Source organism: Ascaphus truei, chromosome 5 (genome assembly GCF_040206685.1).
Source record: "Ascaphus truei isolate aAscTru1 chromosome 5, aAscTru1.hap1, whole genome shotgun sequence".
NCBI classification, from domain to species: domain Eukaryota; kingdom Metazoa; phylum Chordata; class Amphibia; order Anura; family Ascaphidae; genus Ascaphus; species Ascaphus truei.
Genome location: NC_134487.1, coordinates 102,911,922 through 102,933,900, shown reverse-complemented (window position 1 = coordinate 102,933,900; position 21,979 = coordinate 102,911,922). Strand labels below are relative to the sequence as shown.

Here is a 21,979-nt window from a genome sequence, read left to right as displayed (position 1 = left end):
TACAAATATGGCAGACACAAATAAAGACAGGAAAAAAAACGATGGAAAATTAATTTTCAAATTACTTCATTTTCTTTAATATGGAATTCAATTTTTTTTTATTTCACTGTAAATGTATGATTCAAATTCAGAAACAAGTCCTGTTCAAAAAGAATGAGTTCACATAGTAAACCAACAAGAACATTCTGGTTGGCACAGAGAATTAAACAGCTTCAGTTAATAGGAATCCCAATGAGATGGACAAACACACCTTTTTAAGTTTGATATTCAAAAAGGAAGTGTTTTTTCCAGGTATTTATCAATGGAATTGAATAAGCAGCTTTCATGGATATTATCTGCCTGTGGCACACCGCTCAAATTGTTATAGTTTCCAAATCAAAAGAAAATACTATGTAATTAAAATCAGGTAAGTTGTGCACTTTCTAAAATATTGCAATTTGTTCCATGTACGAAGTATCTTTACTAATACTTTTTTCACATGATAATCGTGGAAATTTCACTTGACAAGATATTTCTCACATGGATCTTTACAATTTTTTTTTTTTTATAATGAACATTATTATTAAAGCAACAATCCAACCAAAATTTTAAACTGTTTTTTTTTTTGGTACATAATTGGAACCAGAGGGCCCGCTTCTGCTGAAGCTCTATTTCAGTGCCAGAGACAAATACTGTGGTAGCTGCTAGTGCTCCCACTAGAGAATCCAACTTGGTTACTAGCCATTGACCATGCGGAAGTCACAACCAGTGACGTTGCAGCTTCCTATGGATCCACGGATCCGGTGAGATTTAAACAGCCATATTGTTTTCCTCAAAGGCCCAGATCCACAAAAAAAGGTGATAAGTTTTAGCACGCCTTTACTTCCATTATATAAATTGGAGTAAAGGCATGCTAAAGCTTGGCACCCTTTTGTGGATCCAGTACCCATCACAGTAATTATCTCGATAACTGGGCGGCACACCGAGCTGAATACAGCACGTTCAACTAAGGGGGATCCTCTTGTTTCAATTACGTACAAAAAGATCAATTCAAAATGCAGCTTTAAATACTATAATTTCTATAAACACCATTACTAGCATGATGCCAAAGTATGAGGTTTTTTTTTGTGTTATTCAATTCAAATGTTGAACTAGATGCCAAGTTTACAGCTGGTTAAAAAAAACATCTCTCGCAGGTGCTTAACATGGAAAAGCGAACCTGTTTTCTTAGAGATTCTTACAATAAAATTCTATAGGCTATGGGACTTGTGGTATAACTATATGTCGCACAGAATTTCATGGCTCTTCACTGTCAATATAGGATATGTACTTACTGTGAAAATGCTTTATATGTATATTTGGAAAACAATATCCCCCCCCCCCATACTGAGAAAATTCAATACTTGTTTAAAAAAAAAATTGACATACTTTTTTACGCTTGCTTTTGGTCACAAAGTGTTGTATCTAAAATGACATCATCCATAATGATGTGCAATTAGGAATATCAGGGGTATTCGAGTAAACCAGCACTGATTTGTTACTGCAAACGCAGTCTCTACAAATGGCTCAAGACAGAAACCCATGGTGCTCCCAACCAAGGAAGTTGGGGTTAGTCAGAGAACATTACTGCATTGTAAAGATTGCAATGTACAATTATGTTAAACCAACGAGGACGAAGAAGACTTTAAAGGAACACAAAATAAAGAACCTAAACAGAAATGGGATGCCATTTTTTTTTTCTCTTATTGGATTTGACTTTTGCTGTGGTGCCAGCTATGCATTTTTTTTTTGTTGTATTGCTTATATCCAGATCATACATCCTGTTCGTCTATGTATAATTAAGTCAGTTGCTTCAAACTGTAATACTAAACACTGCTTGGATGCTATTGCGCTTAATGAAGATGTGGGTTCAGGTACATTTCTGAAAAAGTCAAGCAGCAGGAGATCTTACATGAATCTGTTTCTCAGACAAAACACTTTACCTTGAATTGGCTGCCTCCACCAGTGCAAATGTAACGTCTTGTGTAAATTATTTCTAAATATCTGACAACACTTTAGTGTATTACCTATAGCCATCCTTTTTAAAGGACATGGTTGATACCTCATTTACAGCATTTAGCTTTCTCTCCAGAAAGGACAAAACGGGCAGCAACCCGGGCTTTATAACTTCATAATACTCTTTAGAGCGGACTATGGCCAGCAAAAGTCTATGTGCTGCTCTATTAATCCAATACAGAACAAAATGTCTTTCCGGTCAGCGGTTTGCAGAGGTTTGCACGTCATTTACTTATAAATAGGATATTTATTGTTAACCCTTTTGCTGCTAACAGGACTACTAACCCAAAACATTGGCTCAGTACACAGAGTAGAGGTTAGAGAGCCTATAACCACATCCCAACTAAAAATGATATTACTCAACTACAAATCATGACAAGAGACAACTAAAACTATTATCCTGCTCAAGAGACACATATCAACCTCCTGCCTTTAATAAAAGAACACGCTGGATTATTTTTTGTTGATGGCTTCCAGTAAACGAAGCAGGTGCATGAATAGATTAATGATGTCGAGATAGAGGTTGATTGAAGCCAGGATGTGCTCTTCAGGGGACAGCTTGTGCATCAGCAAATGCGTGTCGTAGATTATGAATCCACAGAAGAGCAGGGCCCCACCAGCTGCAATTGCCACTTCTACAAGCTCACTGTGAAAAAACAGCTGCCGGGAAACAAAGATTCATTTGAGTTGATGGATGACGCCAAGACTCACATATTTATGTATGCTTTTATTTATGCCAGAGGCTCCCGCAATCTGTTTTTAGGATCAGTTCGGCAGCAAAGAGATACAAGCTTTGCCAAAGCAATAAACCAGCAAATAGACAAAGTCTTTGGGCTTTGACTCTATGTATTTCGGTAGTATGATGTTTCCCCACTAAATTCCATATTAAACTCCCCCCCCCCCAAAAAAAAACCCCACATGTGATATACTGTCATAGTGACTACTTATTCTTGAAGATTACTAAAGAGAGCATTAGTTTATTTATAATAAAAAATAGGCACACCCCACACACAGACCGGTAAGTACGTCTGACATTTAGATATTTGGTACAAGATACGTACGCATGACTAGTAAGCTCATATGTACACATTGTTATAAGATCATCTTACCCTCAGAAATCCAGCTAGAATCAAGATCCACAAGCCTGCAAAGAGCCTATAAAAAGAGATGAACAAAATGTTGCAGACATTTAAAAAATAAATAAAGCTGAATCCTCACTACACGAATTCCAAACAAATACTATTTTAAGGCTAGTTATATATGCAATCTCACACTGATTGTCCCTGCATTCATTGTGTTTTCTGCCAAAACGCAGATTCTGCTCTATTACTTAAAGGTCTGGAGAAAAAAAAAAATAATAATAATAATAAAATGCGCAGTGTTGATAAAAGATTGTGCTAATTTTTTCCATTTGTCCCCCCCCCCCCAGACCTGTAAGTAATAGAGAAGAATCTGTGTAAATCAGCAGAAAATATGATTAATCCAGGGACAATCAGTCAAGACAACAGAGATTAATCAAAGGTGACAGTGAACAAGTGGATGGATAAGGATAGTGTATTTCTATGTGGGTATATGGATGGTTTCTGATCGAAGCAGCTACAGCCAGGCCATGGCTCAATAAGGGACCGGATAACCTTGCATATAAAACCCATTTGTTTCAAGGGCAATTGTTCCTGCTTGATGAACCGCAAAACCAGTTTAGATTTAAGATGCTTTGCTCAGATTAGACGAGTTCTAGGATCCATAATGCATAATGGCCTGACTCCAGTAGTTCTATTAGGCAGAATACATTGCAAGCAAAAAGCAACATTACCCAGCTCCAAACTTGCTGAAGTCTCTCTTAGACTGGAAAGTGAATGCTGTCAGACCAAGGAACACAGCTGTGGTCAGTATAAAGGCCTGAATAACCACAGCTACTTCATAGAAGGTCACTGAAACAGAGAAGCAGAGTGTACAACTTTAACAATGAACATGTGATCCATCCATAATATACAGGAGGCTATAATGTACATTAACACCTTCACTGACAAAGCCCAGTTCCCAGATAAGGTTTACATTGTTTTTTGGCAATACAAGTGAAAACCCAAGAAGGTTTGTAAGATGTCCGATACAACAAACTAATTCAGTGTGCTGCACACGTTACATTTCCCCCCCCCCCCGCACCCCCAGGCAGGTGGTCTGTATTAGAGTATTATTTACCTGCAATAGCAACAGTCACAGCTTCCAAAAGGGTCTGTAAAAGAGAGACATTAAATATAGATTTGCTTGACCACACCTACTGACCAAAAGAAAGAGCAAGGTATTGTAGCCCCTGCAGAGAAATATCAGTCTTACATTTCTAAGAGACATTAGCTTTCCTAGATATAGACATTAGCAGAAAACTGAAACACGATAAAAAACGGTATTCTAAAAATACACCAATAATGTAATATTATATGGTAACATTGGTGGTGTATTTGGAGAATCTATCATTTACATGATATGGCATATATTACCGCTTGATACAACACTGATAAAAACAATGTAGTTTAAAAATAATATTAAATGGAAACCAACAGTGGATATAAAATCGCTAAGCATGTGCCCTGTAGTTTCTTTCAGTCACAGGGTGCAAACTAAAATAAAGGGGGTTTTGAATACTGCAATAAATTTGCACTACCACTTAGCAATATTCATTGCATATGCAAAGTGAAAACACCCATCAAAAGCCCCAGTTTATCTAGCTTATTTAACATTTGTTTAATAATGTAAGAAATGTGATCAGTGAAAATGTAGGCCCACAAACGTTATTTTGAAAAGCACAGCAAAAAATGTGGTATCAAATATAATGCATTCTGTTTTATTTGGAGCTAGTCACACACACACACACACACACACACACACACACACACACACACACACACACACACACACACACACACACACACACACACACACACACACACACACACACACACAATCTGTATTAAGCTACGGAATCATTCTTCAGCAACTAAACAAGTGATTATATATATAATAAAATAGTACTATTGAGTACAGGCCTACAGTATTTTTTTTTTAGTTGCTCATTTGGTTTTCAAAATACCAAGGAAGTAGACAGCACGAGATCCTAAGGAGTTTTAAAATATCTAATTCTCCGACTATATTAAGCCTTATGAACAGTCTCACCAACCTCCCAAAGGATTAGTATTTTATTTCTTATTTTTTTTAACTACATAAAATCTATGAAGTAATTTTTCTTAATTCAATGTGGAATCTTTTGAATGTTTTTTCCACCCAAGAATGATTTTGGTGTATTTTTTTAATGTGCTTTCCCCCCCCATCTTTTTATATAAGTCTGTATGTATTTTTTCTGTCATTATTTTAGTCATGTGTTAGTGATGCACATTTGTCTTTTGGATGATATTTTGTGTTATGCCTATAATAACTTATATTTCTATATTTCCGGGGTGCTCCATTTGGCATTGTGATGTTTCCTTTAAGGTTACGCTTTGCTGTTAGATACAGATCTAGTAACAGTCCAGCGAAACATTTGTGAGCAGGATTCATGGAATACAAATAAATAAACATGCAGGCGACTTAAATCCACACAGTGCAAAAACAAATAGTCATACACTGTTCAAAGTGGCTTTTAAAAAAAAAAAAAAAAAAAAAAAAAAAAACCTTGAACATATTTTAGAAAGATTTATACAATATAAAATGGGGGTGATGCTTTCTAAAATAATTATTTATAAAAAGGTTTACCAGAAAGTAATAGATGGAGAGTTACCTCTCCTTTTCAAGTATGTCCCTAGCACAGTTACGATAACAGTAGGTTACATCAAATTAACAGGGTTATACATTATATTTATGGTTCATACTTCTATTTAAAGAAAAACATAAGTTTGTCAATAAAGTAGCGTTGCTTTGGAGTTGCAAATTAACATATTGCTACTCTTTACCCCCATCATACCATCATACTTTCACCAGTGTCTTCAGATTGACGCAATATGCTCAGTTGTGGAGTACTGATCTCAGGAATAGGCACATGGTAAGAGCGCGTAGAGCTGTAAGGTCTATGGCAATTTATTAACTTCAGACCATCTGGCACATAATGGGTACTTTAAAAGCACTTGGCAGTTAAATGATCTTCTGTCTAAGACAGAACTTTATCCATTTCATGGTTCAATAACTCTGTCTTGGCAGGTTGAAGAAAATGGCAGAATAGCTGCCACGTTGCTTTGACTTGTAATGAGACAACAAAAGTATCTCAAAACAAGCAAAACTGAAATAACATTCATTTAATTATAATGCTGCTACTTATCAGTTTAAATCCCAGTTTTAGGCAGTAATTTGAAAGCATACTACAGTAGTCCCCCCCCCCCCACACCCACACCCACACACACACACGTTATTACAAACTTATCAGCACAATTAAAAAAAAAATCCCCAAAACATTCATTTTAACGCTCTATTGTCTTATTCAAGAAGATGCTTACAAATCCAAACAGCAAGTACAAATTCACTGGATACTTATGCCTGTAGATTGTCAAAGCGATAACTGTACCCAATGATCCTATGACCGATATAAGAAGCAAAGCGGGGCTGCAGGAGAATATAAAAAGAGAATAATTAGAGAATGGATAAAAAAAAGTCTAAAAATCCCTTATAACGCTCCAACATATTCTGCAGCGCAGTACAGTCAGAGGATAACAATATAACATCAAACATTAACATACATTGTTACAGTAGGTAGGGAAGGGCCTGTCCCAAGGAGCTTACAATCCATAAGGAAGGGTAAGTGGAAACATACGGTGGAGGGGGATAAGAAGGTTGGTGTGTGTTTTGGATCGTGGCTTATTTGAAGAAGTTGATCTTGGGGAAGAAGTAAGCGCTGGTAAGAGCAGGGTAATATGTAAAGGTGGAAATGCTTCATTATACACCGGACATTTTACCCAAGACCAATAACAGAAGTGGTAACATCAATGACTGACAACTTTTGCTGCTACTCTGTTGAAGATATAATTAGAACTTGCCAAACTGCACGTCTACACCAACCATGAGTTACCAAGTATTAAAACTTGATTTTTCACAGCACCTACTGAGCAGACATATGTTTTCCTTATGGCCTGGAACATAGTGTAGTGAAGAGCGCTGGGCAGCGGTGACGCTCATGCTCACCTGCTCACGCAGGAGATTTTTCTTGTCCCTGCATGAGCGTCAGCGAGCGCACTTGTGTGCAGGGTGGGAGCCGGGGCTAGGGCGCCACGTCACAGACTGCCATTGGCTTCTGGCAGTCACGTGACCGGCCCTGCGCTTCCCTCAGCGGCAAAATTTAAACTTGCCTGTCTCCTGCATTTCCACACGCCTTTGCACGCCTGCGGAAGCGCCCTCTAAAGCCGCGCTGATAGGGATAATGTTTCCCCTCAGCGCACCTCAGCACGGCTTCAGTCTCTATGGAATAAGCCTAACGTGTGTTATTTTATTAAAATCTTGAATTGATCTGTATATGCTTCAGTTTGATACATCTAGTACTTTCAGATATTTATTTACTGTACCAATGATTTACTTTTTATTTAAAAAAAAACAAAACAATAAAACATACATTTAAAAAATAAAATATTATGTGGATTTGCCCTAGATTACACATAAGATGTTTATTATCTCAGAACCCACTGCTGGTATTAACACATTCCCCTCTTCTCATCTGCAGAAAAAGAAGAACTGGCTGTTCAAATGCATCAGAACACAGGGGTCCTCAGCAGTTTGTAAGCCATCAAATTCCCTCGAGCACGTAATTTTTTTTAGCCGTGCAAGGCACAGGATGCGCTTTGTAAGGCCTTGTTCAGGGTGCCAGAGGCAGGAGTTGGAGGGCGTGAGTTCGCGTGTGCGAGCGGCAGTCTGCTGGGCGATGTGTGCACATCATCCCCAGCAGACTTTTTCAAGAGTTGAGGAGGCGGGGAGGGGGCGGGGCTACAGACAGCAGCTTAGGGATCCAAGTTGCTGTCTTGAAATCATTCTCAAGAATGATTTCATTGGCTGCCGAGGTCCCAGTGACGCTGCTGCAGCTTCAAAAAACAACTTGGGTTGTTTATTGAAACTACCCTGACAACCACAATTAACTTTAAATACATTGTTTCGGACGGACGCTCGCACGTAAGCACGCCCTCCCTCCGAAGCCAGCACCCTGAACGAGGCCTAAGATGCTGTCGCACCTTGCTGCAGCTCCCATCAATGTTGCGATGTGAAAGCACAAAGCCAGGCAACACGCCTGTTACAATTTGTATCTTTGTTCAGAACTCAAGACTATTGGTAACACTGCAAACTTACAGGTAGATTCAAACCCATAACTGCACTGCAGCATGTTACAGTGAAATTAATGCTGTAATGATAGGTTACGGGAAGCTTATCTTAAACGTAACACTACCATGAAAAAAAATTAAAAATAAAGCCTTTAAATTAATATTTGAAACTGACAAGTTCAGCAGCAAAAGTGGAAAAAAAAAAAAACATAAACTTTGGACTTTATCATCTGACACAAAAGTGAATGTTATAATAAATTTCTAAAAAATTGAGAATGTTAGACAGCCAGAAAATCCAAGCCCCCCTGTACGGTGTCACTATTGATAAAAAATATATATCCAAACATGCATTCTAAGTAATGGATACATGTAGTTCTAAAAATTCAAGAAATAGCAGCATATATTTTCTATGTTGAACTAATAAAAGCATCACAACTGGCTTTAGGGAACCCCGTTTGCATATTGCATGTGGTGTGATGTTGAAGGCCATTGATTGGAATGCAATTGGAATGCAAGACCATAGCACAAGGCACACGTAACCTACCTTTCATGCACAAAGGTCCGAATCGAGTCAAAGTAGAGGAATACTGCAGCTGTCACAGTGGTCAAGAGAACTTGTATTGAAAGAATGCTGTAGACCTTCCGCAGAAAATCTAGGGTTGTGACAAAATAGACCGTTTCATTTTTTTATTATTTATTTTTTAAACTGTAAACTCTTATTCAAATAAATCATTATGATAACACCGTTTCAAAGCTCATACAATTTATATGCACCATTACTTTGGGAAACCACATCCTAAAAAAACAGGACGCAATAAGAAGCAATCCTAAGTATCACTGCACACTTGGCAAAAGCATAATTTAATTAGAGGGCAGGGGCACAAATAGCATGTTATGAAGAATGGTAACACCTTATTTCCCCTCTGGTCACTTAGGGCCTTTACAGACACAGAATATTGCTCTGTATAGAAGGAATATCCTACCATGTTTGGTGGATCCATTGTCAATGACAGAAACATATAGGATCTTCTCAGACCAAGAAGTTAATATACCGCTGTTTACAGGCTTTATTGCCTTACATCTCAGTCACACAAACTACATGAAAAAAGATCAAATCTGAACCACTCCTTTCTAAAAGTGTTAAGGGTGTTTCTTTAGGCCATTCCTTTACAGATCAGTACTGACTGTCAGCATATGGTTTGAGAGAGTGGTGCAACCCTGGAAAGTTTGCATAAATACCATGCATTTTGTAAAAGATAAAAACAAGAACTGCAATACATAAAGAAACGACAAGGATTTAAACTATTTCCCATTGGCTATTGTGCCACTGGAGATACTGGAAGGGTAGTTAACAAAAATGTCTAGGTTGTTGTAATGGACACAAACCTTTTGCTTTAATTAAATGCTTTAGTTTATCCTCCACAGAAGGCGACTTAGGTACAGATGGGATATAAATACAAGGACAATCTCAAAGAAGAAGGCGGGTGTCCACTAGTTGGGGACCATTAAACCCTTTTACTGCCACTGCAGAGTAAGGAGTTGCACCTTTGAGCAGGTGTCACTCTCCACTTAACTCATGTCCTGTTCCTCCTGTCACTAAACTGAGAACTTTTACATGGCAGCAAGATTGTACAGTGAATAAGAGGGGATTTCAGCATCAAAATACCAGCAAAACAAAAAACATAAGACCAAACCCTTAAAGTTGCATTGGCCTCTACATTAAAATAATAGTGGGGATATTAATTCTTTCACAATGCCGCTATACGTGTATTTTTGTTGTTGAAAAAAAAGCTGTTCGCATCTAGTTCTTTCCATAAATCTGCTGTGTGTTCATGGACACATGAACTCCCATCTCCTGCTCACATCTCTCAATCCAGTTTCTTCAATGGGGCCGTCCTACCTACCAAAAAAGTGAACTAAAGACAGTGACGTGTAATAAATTACATGTAACTGGCTGACACTTTTATTCTTGACCGTTTTTTACCTTTAACATTTTTTTTTTTTAAGTGTTAGCTTAGCTTTGTTTACAATGTCATTATGGTGCTGCTTATCATTAATGATGCAGAAGTAACTAATCTTATTCTGTGTTCCCAACAAGAAGTTAATATTCATTTTTCCCCAAGATACAAATAAATGAGACTTTAAGGGCAATTGAATCTTTCAAATGAAGCCAATGACACTGATAACTAGTTGTAAACCATTCTTTTGGTGGGGAGGGGGGCACGTTAAGTAGCCCTGCCCTTTTAATGACTCACAGATGTAGCAGATTGAATGAAAAGCCAATATGTATTAAAATGAATTTCGGAGTATGTGAGGAGTTGCTGTGGGGCTGACAGTTGGGATACCTGGGGGAGGCAGCTGACAGATATGGGATGCCCGGGGGAGGCAGCTGACAGTTGGGGGATGCCCGGGGGAGGCAGCTGACAGTTGGGGGATGCCCGGGGGAGGCAGCTGACAGTTGGGGGATGCCCGGGGGAGGCTGCTGACAGTTGGTGGATGCCCGGGGGAGGCTGCTGACAGTTGGGGGATGCCCGGGGGAGGCTGCTGACAGTTGGGGGATGCCCGGGGGAGGCTGCTGACAGTTGGGGGATACCCGGGGGAGGCTGCTGACAGTTGGTGGATACCCGGGGGAGGCTGCTGACAGTTGGGGGATGCACGGGGGAGGCTGCTGACAGTTGGGGGATACCCGGGGGAGGCTGCTGACAGTTGGTGGATGCCCGGGGGAGGCTGCTGACAGTTGGGGGATGCCCGGGGGAGGCTGCTGACAGTTGGGGGATGCCCGGGGGAGGCTGCTGACAGATATGGGATGCCTGGGGGAGGCTGCTGACAGTTGGGGGATGCCCGGGGGAGGCTGCTGACAGTTGGGGGATGCCCGGGGGAGGCTGCTGACAGTTGGGGGATGCTGCTGACAGTTGGGGGATGCCCGGGGGAGGCTGCTGACAGTTGGGGGATGCCCGGGGGAGGCTGCTGACAGTTGGGGGATGCCCGGGGGAGGCTGCTGACAGTTGGGGGATGCCCGGGGGAGGCTGCTGACAGTTGGGGGATGCCCGGGGGAGGCTGCTGACAGTTGGGGGATGCCCGGGGGAGGCTGCTGACAGTTGGGGGATGCCCGGGGGAGGCTGCTGACAGTTGGGGGATGCCCGGGGGAGGCTGCTGACAGTTGGGGGATGCCCGGGGGAGGCTGCTGACAGTTGGGGGATGCCCGGGGGAGGCTGCTGACAGTTGAGGGATGCCTGGGGGAGGCTGATAGTTGTGGGATGCCTGTGGGAGGCTGACAGTTGTAGATGATGACAGTTGGGGTTCAGGACTCACCCATACGGATCTGGATGCTGGCTGACGCCACGTTAGTCCCGTAATTGAAGTCATCCTCGATGGAGGACCTGGGGTAGCTCTCCGACATCATCACTGATAACTACAAACAAAATTACCGCATTCAGAGCGCTTCCTTGTTACCGTCAGCTGCTTACAGAGGAAAAGATGGCCGCTCATCCTGTGCGTTCCACGTCCCGTCCCCTGCGAACTCGCATAACCAGTATGTAATAACGCGGGTGTCATAGAGAGGCATGAAACGCATGCTGTGCGGTCCACTAGCAGGAAGCTCGACTTCACCCGGGACTAGGCCAATAAGAAAACACGACATGTTCCTTTCGTGTACAAATGATTCAGAGCGATATATATACATTTGTGATCTATACATAATTGTTCTGTGGTCTAATTAAATCAGAATTGTTGATATAAAACATAATTAGGCACTGTGCAGATACCCGACAACAGAGCTGCGGACGTCATTACGCCAATAAAGTGCGCTTTCCCTTCTCAAACACTCGCGTTCGTGCGTCATGACGGCCCAGTAGCGGCTAGAGCGTGCGCGTAGGCGGCCAACACAAGCAACGTGACGTCTTTCCTGCGCGGTGACGTCACGCCCAGTAACTACTGCGCAACGAGTTTCCGGTTCGGGCGCCGCGTGGAGCAGTGAGGGGCACGGGAGGTGAGTGGATGAGGAGGCCTGGGCAGCCAGCGTGAGGTGCCCCCCCTTCCTTCTTTTGGGGCTAATTATTATCACATGGGGGGAGCAGCACACGAGTCTTCCATAGAGAAAGATAAGAAAAACGCCTTTTACATTGACATAGAAGGGGCATGAACCGGGATCTTTGGACTTCTTACAAGGAGAGCGGCTAAAGAAGCTGTAGGGCTTAATGTTTTAACAATGCAATCTGTGCATATCCGGCTATCCTGTCTATGAAGGAAGCCAAGCATTAAATAGTGTGGCGCTGGGCAGGCTAAAAGTAGGCCAGGCTGTTTTTGTATTTGCTGTCACATTTTATGTCGGTGAAACGATTTAACCCTTCGTAGCTGTTGACCGTGTCACCCTGAAAGGATTAACGGCCACGGAGAGGCAGCCTGTTTGTATTTAGTCTATTTTGGGTTTCCAAGTACTGTATGTTTAAAATATGTAAATGATGCAAGTTATGGAGTCGGTTTCCTGGTTTGCATCACTTCCATCAGATCCATTTAGGAATGTTAGGTGCTGGTGAACATGTCACCACTGGAGATGCTCTATTCAGATCGTTGTGCCTGGTGTTAGGGGAATCTGCTGTACAGGTTCCTACTTCCAATGGCTGGTGCTCTGTGTGAGTGAGGCTTGCAATGCAAGGGACTGGTCAGCAACTTGCTGTCACCATGGCAAACACATCTAACTCCGTGGGTAAAAAAACTGGAGCAAACATCCCCAAGATGTAAAATCTCTCATAAGTGTTTTTGAGGGCTCCACATTATCTTTTGACCTATTTGTGGTGAGTTGCAGAGCAGCGAAAGGATTAAATAACACTGGTTATGTCCTTAACTATTTTTTCTCATTGCTCTACTGTTAAGTAACACAACAAATTCTAATAACGGGTGCAATGGTATCTGTATATGTGAAAGACCTTCTGCCACGGCTTTATTAAACTTTCTATATATACAGTGTCAATTCTGACCATTCTGAATTGCCATAGTTTCCAGTGTTTGGGGTTTTGCCTCCATAAAGCTCATTGTTCCTAAAACATCAAACCTTGAGGTTGGGGATGCCAGGTCACTAAACTTGTGATACAAAGAAATGGATTTGTTTGCTTGTAGCATCACCTCTGGCTTTGGCTGTGCTTATAGTTCCGGCGACGCAGCCGATGCCGTCACCATTGCGATAGTTGCAATTCAAGTTTAGGCGACGTCACTGGTTACAAGACCAGTGACCTCATAAAAGGGGAAGGCAGAGGGACTGAGAAGCTCTCTGGCCACAAGGAGAGACAGTTGCGAAAATAAAATAACAGTGATTACCAGATTTTTGGTAACGCTGTCGCTTGGTCGCGCCGTCGCGTGCCCTATAAGCGCCAACGACGGCGACAATGCATTTGTATTGACGCAGTGTCGCCAGCATTATAAGTGCAGTCTGACAACCCAAAAGCTTCACTTATTTTCTTCAAGTCATAAAAGATAACTTTTGTACTTTATTGTTATTAAATAAACCGTCTTTAAATTCACACTAATGGTGACAACTATTTTCTTCATTCATAGTTTTCTTTTACCGTCGCTCAGGAAAAAATGGCTAAAAGTTTAAGAAGCAAATGGAAGAGGAAAATGCGGGCAGAGAAGAGGAAAAAGAATGCCCCCAAAGAACTGGCCCGGTTGAAAATTGTCTTGGCAAAAGGCAGCGATGTGTTAATGGATGAGGTGAAAGAGATTGCAACTGTGGTGACAGCTGAGAAAGTGATGGAGAAAACAAACACAGAAGTGGAAGCCACTGAAGGTGATTTGAAGGGGGGAAAAAAAGTTAATTTTATATTTGCAAAATTGTCTAATGGAGCAGTTAGTTCCCTTTGCGTGTGTTTTTTTTTTTTCTCTTTTTTCTTGGATAAAAATCAGGAGGCCCCCCAGAGCTGAAACACAATATTTTCACCTGGTTCTAGAGATGCCTACCTGTAAAAGTAATGTTGGTATCGTCCCTTCCAGAGGAAACAAAATGGTGGTTTAAATATCACGTGTTGAGCAGACCAATAGGAAGCCGCCATGTCATCCGTCGTGACTTATTGTCTCACGTGATGAGGGTGGATTTACATATGTCCAACTGTTGCTACCTTTCTCTGTTCAGCTTCAGGGACCCCATGGTTCCCACCTAAGGCCCAGCTGCACGCGCCCACACTGCTGCCTTGCTTGCCGGCGGCGCGTGCAAGTCACTACACTGTGGTCTGCAGTTAACTTTTTCCGGCACGGGGCCAAAACAGGTCGGGTGGGAGGGGCCATCACACAAACTCAAAGCACAGCACTGCCTGTCTTCAGATTGGCTGCTGCGATCTAATCTGTGATTGGTTCCCTTGCGTGTGACGCGTCACTGCGCAGGATCACCAGAGGCTTGTAGCTCCGGCCGTCTGACGCGTCACAGCACGTAGTCAGCCACGGAGGGAGGAGGCAGCGGGGACCACCAGAGTGCAGGTAAGGGTCTGGTTGCCCGAGCGCGCCGCCGACCGCAGCGGGTCCTCAGCCTAACTGGGGGAAGAGGTTGGAGGCAGGGTGTGGACACTGCTTTATATCAACTTGGGTTTCTGTTCTACCACAAAATTCTGTGTTTTTAACAATATGTATATTTTTATTTTATTCTGATTGCACCAAAGCTTTATCGCAGATTGCTCTACCTCATCAATATAATACTATTTAGTGCAGTTATTGAGTGTCTTTGAAAAGAGCAGCCTAGTTTAACACTGCTTTATCAAGGTGACCACTTCTGATCTTTTATTCACTAAACTATTCCTTTTTAATATGGTTTGATGGAACAGATTTAAAATAACTTACATTTTGCTATAAATGCAAATTTCTTTTGTTTGCTTATCAAAACTTGGACTTTCCGGTTTGCAAAAATGGCATCTAGTTGTCCATCAGCAAGGTACAATCTGATTTCCGTGATGTCTTGCAACAGCCTTGGTTTCATGATAGGATCAGGATCTGGTGTAAAGAGATTTTCTCACAGATATCTGTAATACATTTGCATTTCACCATGGAATTTGAATCCGTAAATAGAGCCGCATGATTATGAACAGAGACGTTTATCACCATGAGGTGGTGGGATATTCTGATGTTTGTTGTGTTGTGTCCACTTTGTTGTTTGAAAAAGTATCAATTTCAATCTAATGGAACATGAATGTGTTTTTGTTTTTTCCCCCACATGTCTAGGGCATGTGATGTTATGTAAACGGGTTCTTTTGCACCTCTGGAGAATTGCATATGACATTTTTCTGGGCATTGTGCAGAGTTGCAATTTGCAAAACAAACATAATGTGTTTTTTGTCTTTTAATTGGCGATGTTCCAAAAACAAGTTACTATTTGGCAGAATACTGGTTTAGATGGACATGTTTTCAAATGAGGCAAAATAGCTTGGGCAATAAAACAATATCTTGGTAATATGGTTTATGCATATTAAACTTGGTACTTGTTGGTCATATATTTTTTATCTATAGGATACAATGTAAATAAAGCAGTATTATGTGTTCTCCATTATTTTAAAATAACTGCTGATGTTTCTTCTAACAGTTATTTTATCTTTGCATCTGAGGGTTTAAACTTTAACAACTTAGTTATCTTTGGGATTCTTGCAAGAGCAGTTAAGTCTTCTACTGAGATGTCAAGAAGAGGGGTGGAGATATTGTAGCACTCTAGGGGGGAGGGGGTGGAAGGAAAGTATAAAAAAAAAACCTTTATTTAGGGGGTGGAAGAAAAGTATAAAAAAAAAACCTTTATTTAAAGAAGCAAAGCACAAAGTAAAGAATTTAGTGCTTATGGACAGTGAGCACCTCAAAACCACATTAGTCTACAACCTACAGTACAGATTCTGTAAAATGAGTGTCCAAAATCTACATGCAACATACGTGTATATCAAATATATATATAATCTCCTCAGCCCTTGTTGATCAACTGCTGGTTGAAGGCCCCAATGATTTATATATGTATATTTTGTAGAAAAACTTGGCCGGTAAAAGATTCTGTGCACTACATGTTGTGGTAGGATACAATGCACTTCTTGCATGAAGTAGCTGCTGAAAGTATCTTGCTTGTGGTTAGATACAAATAATTTAGTGCCAACACTTAATTTGGACAGTTACGTATAACCGAATTATCCTGTACATTGAAATCACCATTTCCTTAGTGCAGTTGTTCAGGAAGCCAGATCGACATCTAACAAACTGAGGTGTGACTAAATTAAATGACCCCAGAGTGTAATTCTTCTTCGTTAAACTTCCAGCTCTCTTGATGAATGATAAAATGAAATAATTATTCTCTCCATACATTTGTTTTTCCGAGGTGCAAGTTAGAGCCTAGTAATGTGTAGTAAGTGCTGAACATATGGCGTCCATAACACTGTCATCATGCAGAACATGGTTACATTACACACCTCACTTTCTCCGTACCAATTACTGTCCTTTGGCCGATTTTTAATATCAGGATATTTGTTGTTCGTAGAGTACAGCTTGGCATAATACATTTTAAGATGCCTAAATTGAAATTCTCCCCCACCCCTGCCTTGCTGGGGTTTATTTTAAAATCAGATCTAAAGAAAATTACCCAAACTGCTGTCTGCTACCAAGGGAACCCTAAAATCATGGTTTCAATTGTTGACAGACTTTCATTTAAAGCCTAATCAATATATTACCTTTTTTATTTTTCTCAAATACACAAGCACAGCAAGCCTTAGGCCTCGTCCATGGTTGTTGCTTGCTGGCGGAGGCGCGCTTCCGCTCAGCACTGAGCCCCTACAGCCGCAATTAGAGCGGCTTTAGTAGGGGCTCGCCTATGCTTGCTTCCACAAGCGCAGGTCTTAGGGAAATATAACATTTCCCCGCTTGCCGGAGCGCAGGGCCGGTCACGTGAGCGGTTCGCCCAATGAGGGCGAACCAGCTCCGTGACGTCACTGGCCCGCCCCCTGACGGCGCGCAGGGAAAGCACCCGCAAGACCAGGGAAAGCACCCGCTTTCCCTGAGCCTCAGCACGCCAGCGGGAAGCTTGGCCGAGGCCTAAATCGCAAGTATGCTAATATTACAGAAATCGAGAAAAGGCAACAAACTGAATATTTAGTTTGTATTTGATAGTTGGCCTTTTTGGCTCCTTTAAATTGGTCCCTTAATCACCCATTTTAAACACCTTATTGCTGTAATTGGCTTTTCCATAAAGGAAAAATGTGACTACCGTTTCACACGAAGTTTGGGCTTTTGCTATTGCTGATTTTTGTAAAATCATTTTTTTATTTCAGGCGACTCCGGTAAGATGGACATGGATTTAAAACGGAACAAGAAAAGCCTTCTTGATCAGCACGGTCAGTATCCAGTATGGATGAATCAGAGGCAAAGGAAGAAGCTGAAGGTTCAACGAGGGAAAAAGAATGGAAAATCCAAACTTACCAAAGGATTAGCTTGGTAGAAATGAGGAGCACAGCCTACATTCTATGTACTTTCCTACAGCCTCCTGGGAGATTCCATCTACTGGTCTCTGCTGCCACAAAGGCCTGTGAAGCAATGGATGCTTCTCTGCAGCAAATCCGTTAAAAAAAACACATCTGGCAAATGAATGGGGAAGTAACATAAAGGCATCTAAGAGTAATACTTAATTTTTGTTATGTTTTTAATCTTCAAATCTCCAGCACCTGTAAATGTATGGTCTGCATCTTTGTTTCCAAAGGCTAATTTTGTATGCGGTCTCCATGGTGGTAGTGGTCTGCAGTGCATTGCTTACGTTTGTCATGAAAAATGGCGTCGACACGTTGTGTCGGCGCCTGCATCCTTTTTAGCATTTGCTAATAATTATATCTTTCTTTTATGTGCGGTGATGCCATCTCTGCACTGTCACAGGGACTCTCATGTATTGTATGCATCTCAAGAAAAGAAGCGGCTGAGATACCACACAAATGTCAAGGCTGTTCTGCGATAATCTTTAAATGCATACTGTCATGTAAGGAAATAATAAATATTTTTAAAGAGTAAGCGATTTTAAAAATCTTGTACTAAATGATATATATATATATATTTTTTTTAACTTCATTTAAAGCTGCAATACTACATTCCGTGTGTTTCTACATTCCTGCCTAAGCTGGTGCTTGTTATAAATCTAAAAATTCTGATTGTATGCCTAATATAATGGTTGCCTTTCAGTTTGAAGCAATCCTTCAGTCAGTGTAACTTTGCTATAATGTATCCTGATATTACGAAGGTAACATTATCTATTGTTAGTTTGCAGCAGAAACTGCTGGGAATATTGCCAAAAATGGTCACAAACAGGAAAGTATTACAAAGATCTTGCACTGCTGGGGAGGTGTGCTAAACCTTGTATAGAAATCAAAGGATGATCAGTATATTAAAAATGACATTAAGCTGAATAAAAAGAAACCGTAACTTAACTAATACTACAGGACTGATTTTATAAAAAGACAAAAAAAAAACACCCATACCCCGGTTTAAGGACACTCACTTTAAGTACACTCGCGAGTAAGGACATGTCGCTCAATAGGCAAACGGCAGCTCGCGCCTATCGGCACGTCCTGAACAGCAATACCGGCTCCCTACCTATACCGAAGCTGTGCGCAAGCGGGGAGACTATAGAGCCTGTTACAAATGCGTTATCTACATCAGTTCTGCACGTATATGATGATTGCAGTATACAGTACATGCATGAATAAGGGGAAAAAGGTAGTCCTTCACTTTAAGTACATTTTCACTTTACATACATGCTCCGGTCCCATTGCGTACGTTAATGCGGGGTATACCCGTATAAGATTTTACATGTTTTGCCGCCTTAATATAATATATGGTAGAGTGGAAACATTCTACATGGATCCAAACTAACCGAAGTGCCTGACTCGCCACAATGGTTTTGTGTGCATGACATTTACTACTGATATTGTTACATTGACCTATTTTAACAAATGTATTACACTTTAGTACAGCAAGATGCTAGAATTCTGAAATGGAACGGGGAGAATGTTATAGTACAGCAGGCATTATGTGAATGTGATTTTAGTTCCTTCACTAAACTCGCATAAGCAAACACTATAAGTAAAATAGCTTATTTACTATTACATAATGTCCCTAAATTTTATAGTGGCCTAATTTGGGCTAAAAAAGGGGATGCGGTTCATCACATTGTGTTACAATTGCATAGTATGCCAACATCTTTCTGTTACACCTATGTCGGTTCCTTATCAAGGGAAACTTGCAATATAAAAGCCTACCATGATGCTATAATATCTACTGCTTCCATTTGGAAGCTCAATCCAAAACTCATTAGATTTTGGTCTTGTTATGGATTTACTGAACGTTTTCATGTACATAACCCATACAAAGCTGACATGAGGCATTTGTGTTGATCTACATGTTTAATCACGTGCTCTGGCTTCAGAATTGTGCACAAAAAAGGAAAGCAGCACTCCAAATAGTCAACTGAAGGAAAATGTTTCTTTTCCATGTTGTGGATGAAAACCTTTTTATTTGCTGGTCTTCATCCATTATAAAGTTAGGTCAGTGATTTTCAATCGGTGTTCCACGGAACCCAGGGTTTCCCTGAGGGAAAAATGTCACAATGCTGACATTTTATATTTATATGCATGGGATAAATAGGGAGAGGGTTTTTTTTTTTTTTTAAATAAATCCCAATAAAATGATTGGTTCTGTCAAAAAGTAAAGTGAACGCAGAAAAAGAAACGAGTACAAAATTTCCTGGCGTGAAGATGTGTTAAAAAAGGCAAAGAATAATCTAATGAAAACGAGTCCCAAGGGGTCTCGATGCAATTTTCCGAGAACTCAAAGTGCAGCATCTTTCAGGCTATAAGAAAATAAAAAGAATATGGTGCAGTATGGCTAATCAAAGATATAGCAGGGAATAAACAATTGTCAATTCGCTCACATTTGAGAAAATAAATATAGGCTTTTCAAATATCATTGGAGTACCCACGTTAAATCTTCTTGTATAAATAACTGAGAGCAGAAACAAAAAGAGCATATATAGTGTTAAAACCTTTACTGTAATATTTTTAAAAAGTGATAAGGGACATTCACAAACAATGAGAATAAAGGTGCATAAAGTCTGTAGGAGCGGTTCATATGTTAGCTGTACACGAGTTGTCCGTACAGCCAATAAAATTAGATGTCTGGTGTCCTCCATCATGGGTTGCATGGCCTGGATGATGTAACGTCTGGGAAGTACATATATGCTCAGCCACCCTCTTCTCCTACGCAGTTGTCAGTCTATGCGTTACGCTAGATAATTAGCTTCCTCCGGGACACTCAAATGTGCCAACCATAGCTCATATACCTTTATACACATTACCAACAAAGTCACTGCAGTATGTATCTATACAGTCATGTGAAAAAGAAAGTACACCCTCTTTGAATTCTATGGTTTTACATATAACCTCAGATGAACAACAACACATGACATTACACCGTTTCATGATTTATTTAACAAAAATAAAGCCAAAATGGAGAAGCCATGTGTGAAAAACTAAATACACCTTATGATTCAATAGCTTGTAGAACCACCTTTAGCAGCAATAACTTGAAGTAATCATTTTCTGTATGACTTTATCAGTCTCTCACATCGTTGTGGAGGAATTTTGGCCCACTCTTCTTTGCAGCGTTGCTTCAGTTCATTGAGGTTTGTGGGCATTTGTATATGCACAGTTCTCTTAAGGTCCAACCACAGCATTTCAATCGGGTTGAGGTCTGGACTTTGACTGGGCCATTGCAACACCTTGATTCTTTTCTTTTTCAGCCATTCTGTTGTAGATTTGCTGGTGTGCTTGTGATCATTGTCCTGTTGCATGACCCAATTTCGGCCAAGCTTTAGCTGTCGGACAGATGGCCTCACATTTTACTCTAGAGTACTTTGGTATACAGAGGAGTTCATGGTCGACTCAATGACTGCAAGGTTCCCAGGTCCTGTGGCTGCAAAAACAAGCCCAAATCATCACCCCTCCACCACCGTGCTTGACAGTTGGTATGAGGTGTTTGTGCTGATATGCTGTGTTTGGTTTTCGCCAAACGTGGCGCTGTGCATTATGGCCAAACATCTCCACTTTGGTCTCGTCTGTCCAAAGGACATTGTTTCAGAAGTCTTGTGGTTTTTTTAGATGCAACTTTGCAAACCTAAGCCGTGCTGCCATGTTCTTTTTAGAGAGAAGAAGCTTTCTCCTGACAACCCTTCCAAACAAACCATACTTGTTCAGTCTTTTTCTAATTGTACTGTCATGAACTTTAACATTTAACATGCTAACTGAGGCCTGTAGAGTCTGAGATGTAACTCTTGTTTTTTTTTTCATTTTCTCTGAGCATTGCCCGGTCTGACCTTGGGGTGAATTTGCTGGGATGTCCACTCCTGGGTAGATTGGCAGCTGTCTTGAATGTTTTCCACTTTTGAAAAATCTCACTGTAGAATGATGGACTTTAAATTGTTTGGAAATGGCCTTATAACCCTTCCCAGATTGATGGGCAGCAACAATTGCTTCTCTAAGATCATTGCAGATGTCTTTCCTCCTTGGCATTGTGTTAACACACCTGAATGCTCCAGACCAGCAAACTGCTAAAACTTCGGCTTTTATAGAGGTGGTCACACTTGCTGATGATCAATTAATCAAGGGCATTTGATTAGCAGCACC

General features: G+C 40.8%; 2 protein-coding genes across 3 annotated transcripts; one reads left to right on the top strand and one right to left on the bottom strand.

Moving 5' to 3' along the window:
* Window positions 1-53: 53 nt before the first annotated feature.
* TMBIM4 (transmembrane BAX inhibitor motif containing 4) lies at window positions 54-11,864 on the bottom strand. Its single transcript, XM_075600363.1, has 7 exons — window positions 11,628-11,864; window positions 8,860-8,968; window positions 6,513-6,618; window positions 4,234-4,267; window positions 3,848-3,965; window positions 3,144-3,189; window positions 54-2,694 (listed from the first exon to the last, which is right to left on the bottom strand). Exons 1-7 carry the CDS (start codon window positions 11,716-11,718, stop codon window positions 2,488-2,490), a joined length of 711 nt encoding a protein of 236 aa, XP_075456478.1. The 5' UTR covers window positions 11,719-11,864; the 3' UTR covers window positions 54-2,487.
* A 324-nt stretch (window positions 11,865-12,188) lies between these two features.
* LLPH (LLP homolog, long-term synaptic facilitation factor) lies at window positions 12,189-18,314 on the top strand. Of its 2 annotated transcripts, none has more exons than XM_075600364.1 (3): window positions 12,189-12,303; window positions 13,866-14,097; window positions 17,588-18,314. In XM_075600364.1, exons 2-3 carry the CDS (start codon window positions 13,893-13,895, stop codon window positions 17,752-17,754), a joined length of 372 nt encoding a protein of 123 aa, XP_075456479.1. In that variant the 5' UTR covers window positions 12,189-12,303; window positions 13,866-13,892; the 3' UTR covers window positions 17,755-18,314. The 2 variants fall into 2 exon arrangements, with proteins under 2 accessions (XP_075456479.1, XP_075456480.1); XM_075600365.1 differs by having other exon boundaries at window positions 12,194-12,303; window positions 13,887-14,097.
* Window positions 18,315-21,979: the final 3,665 nt, after the last annotated feature.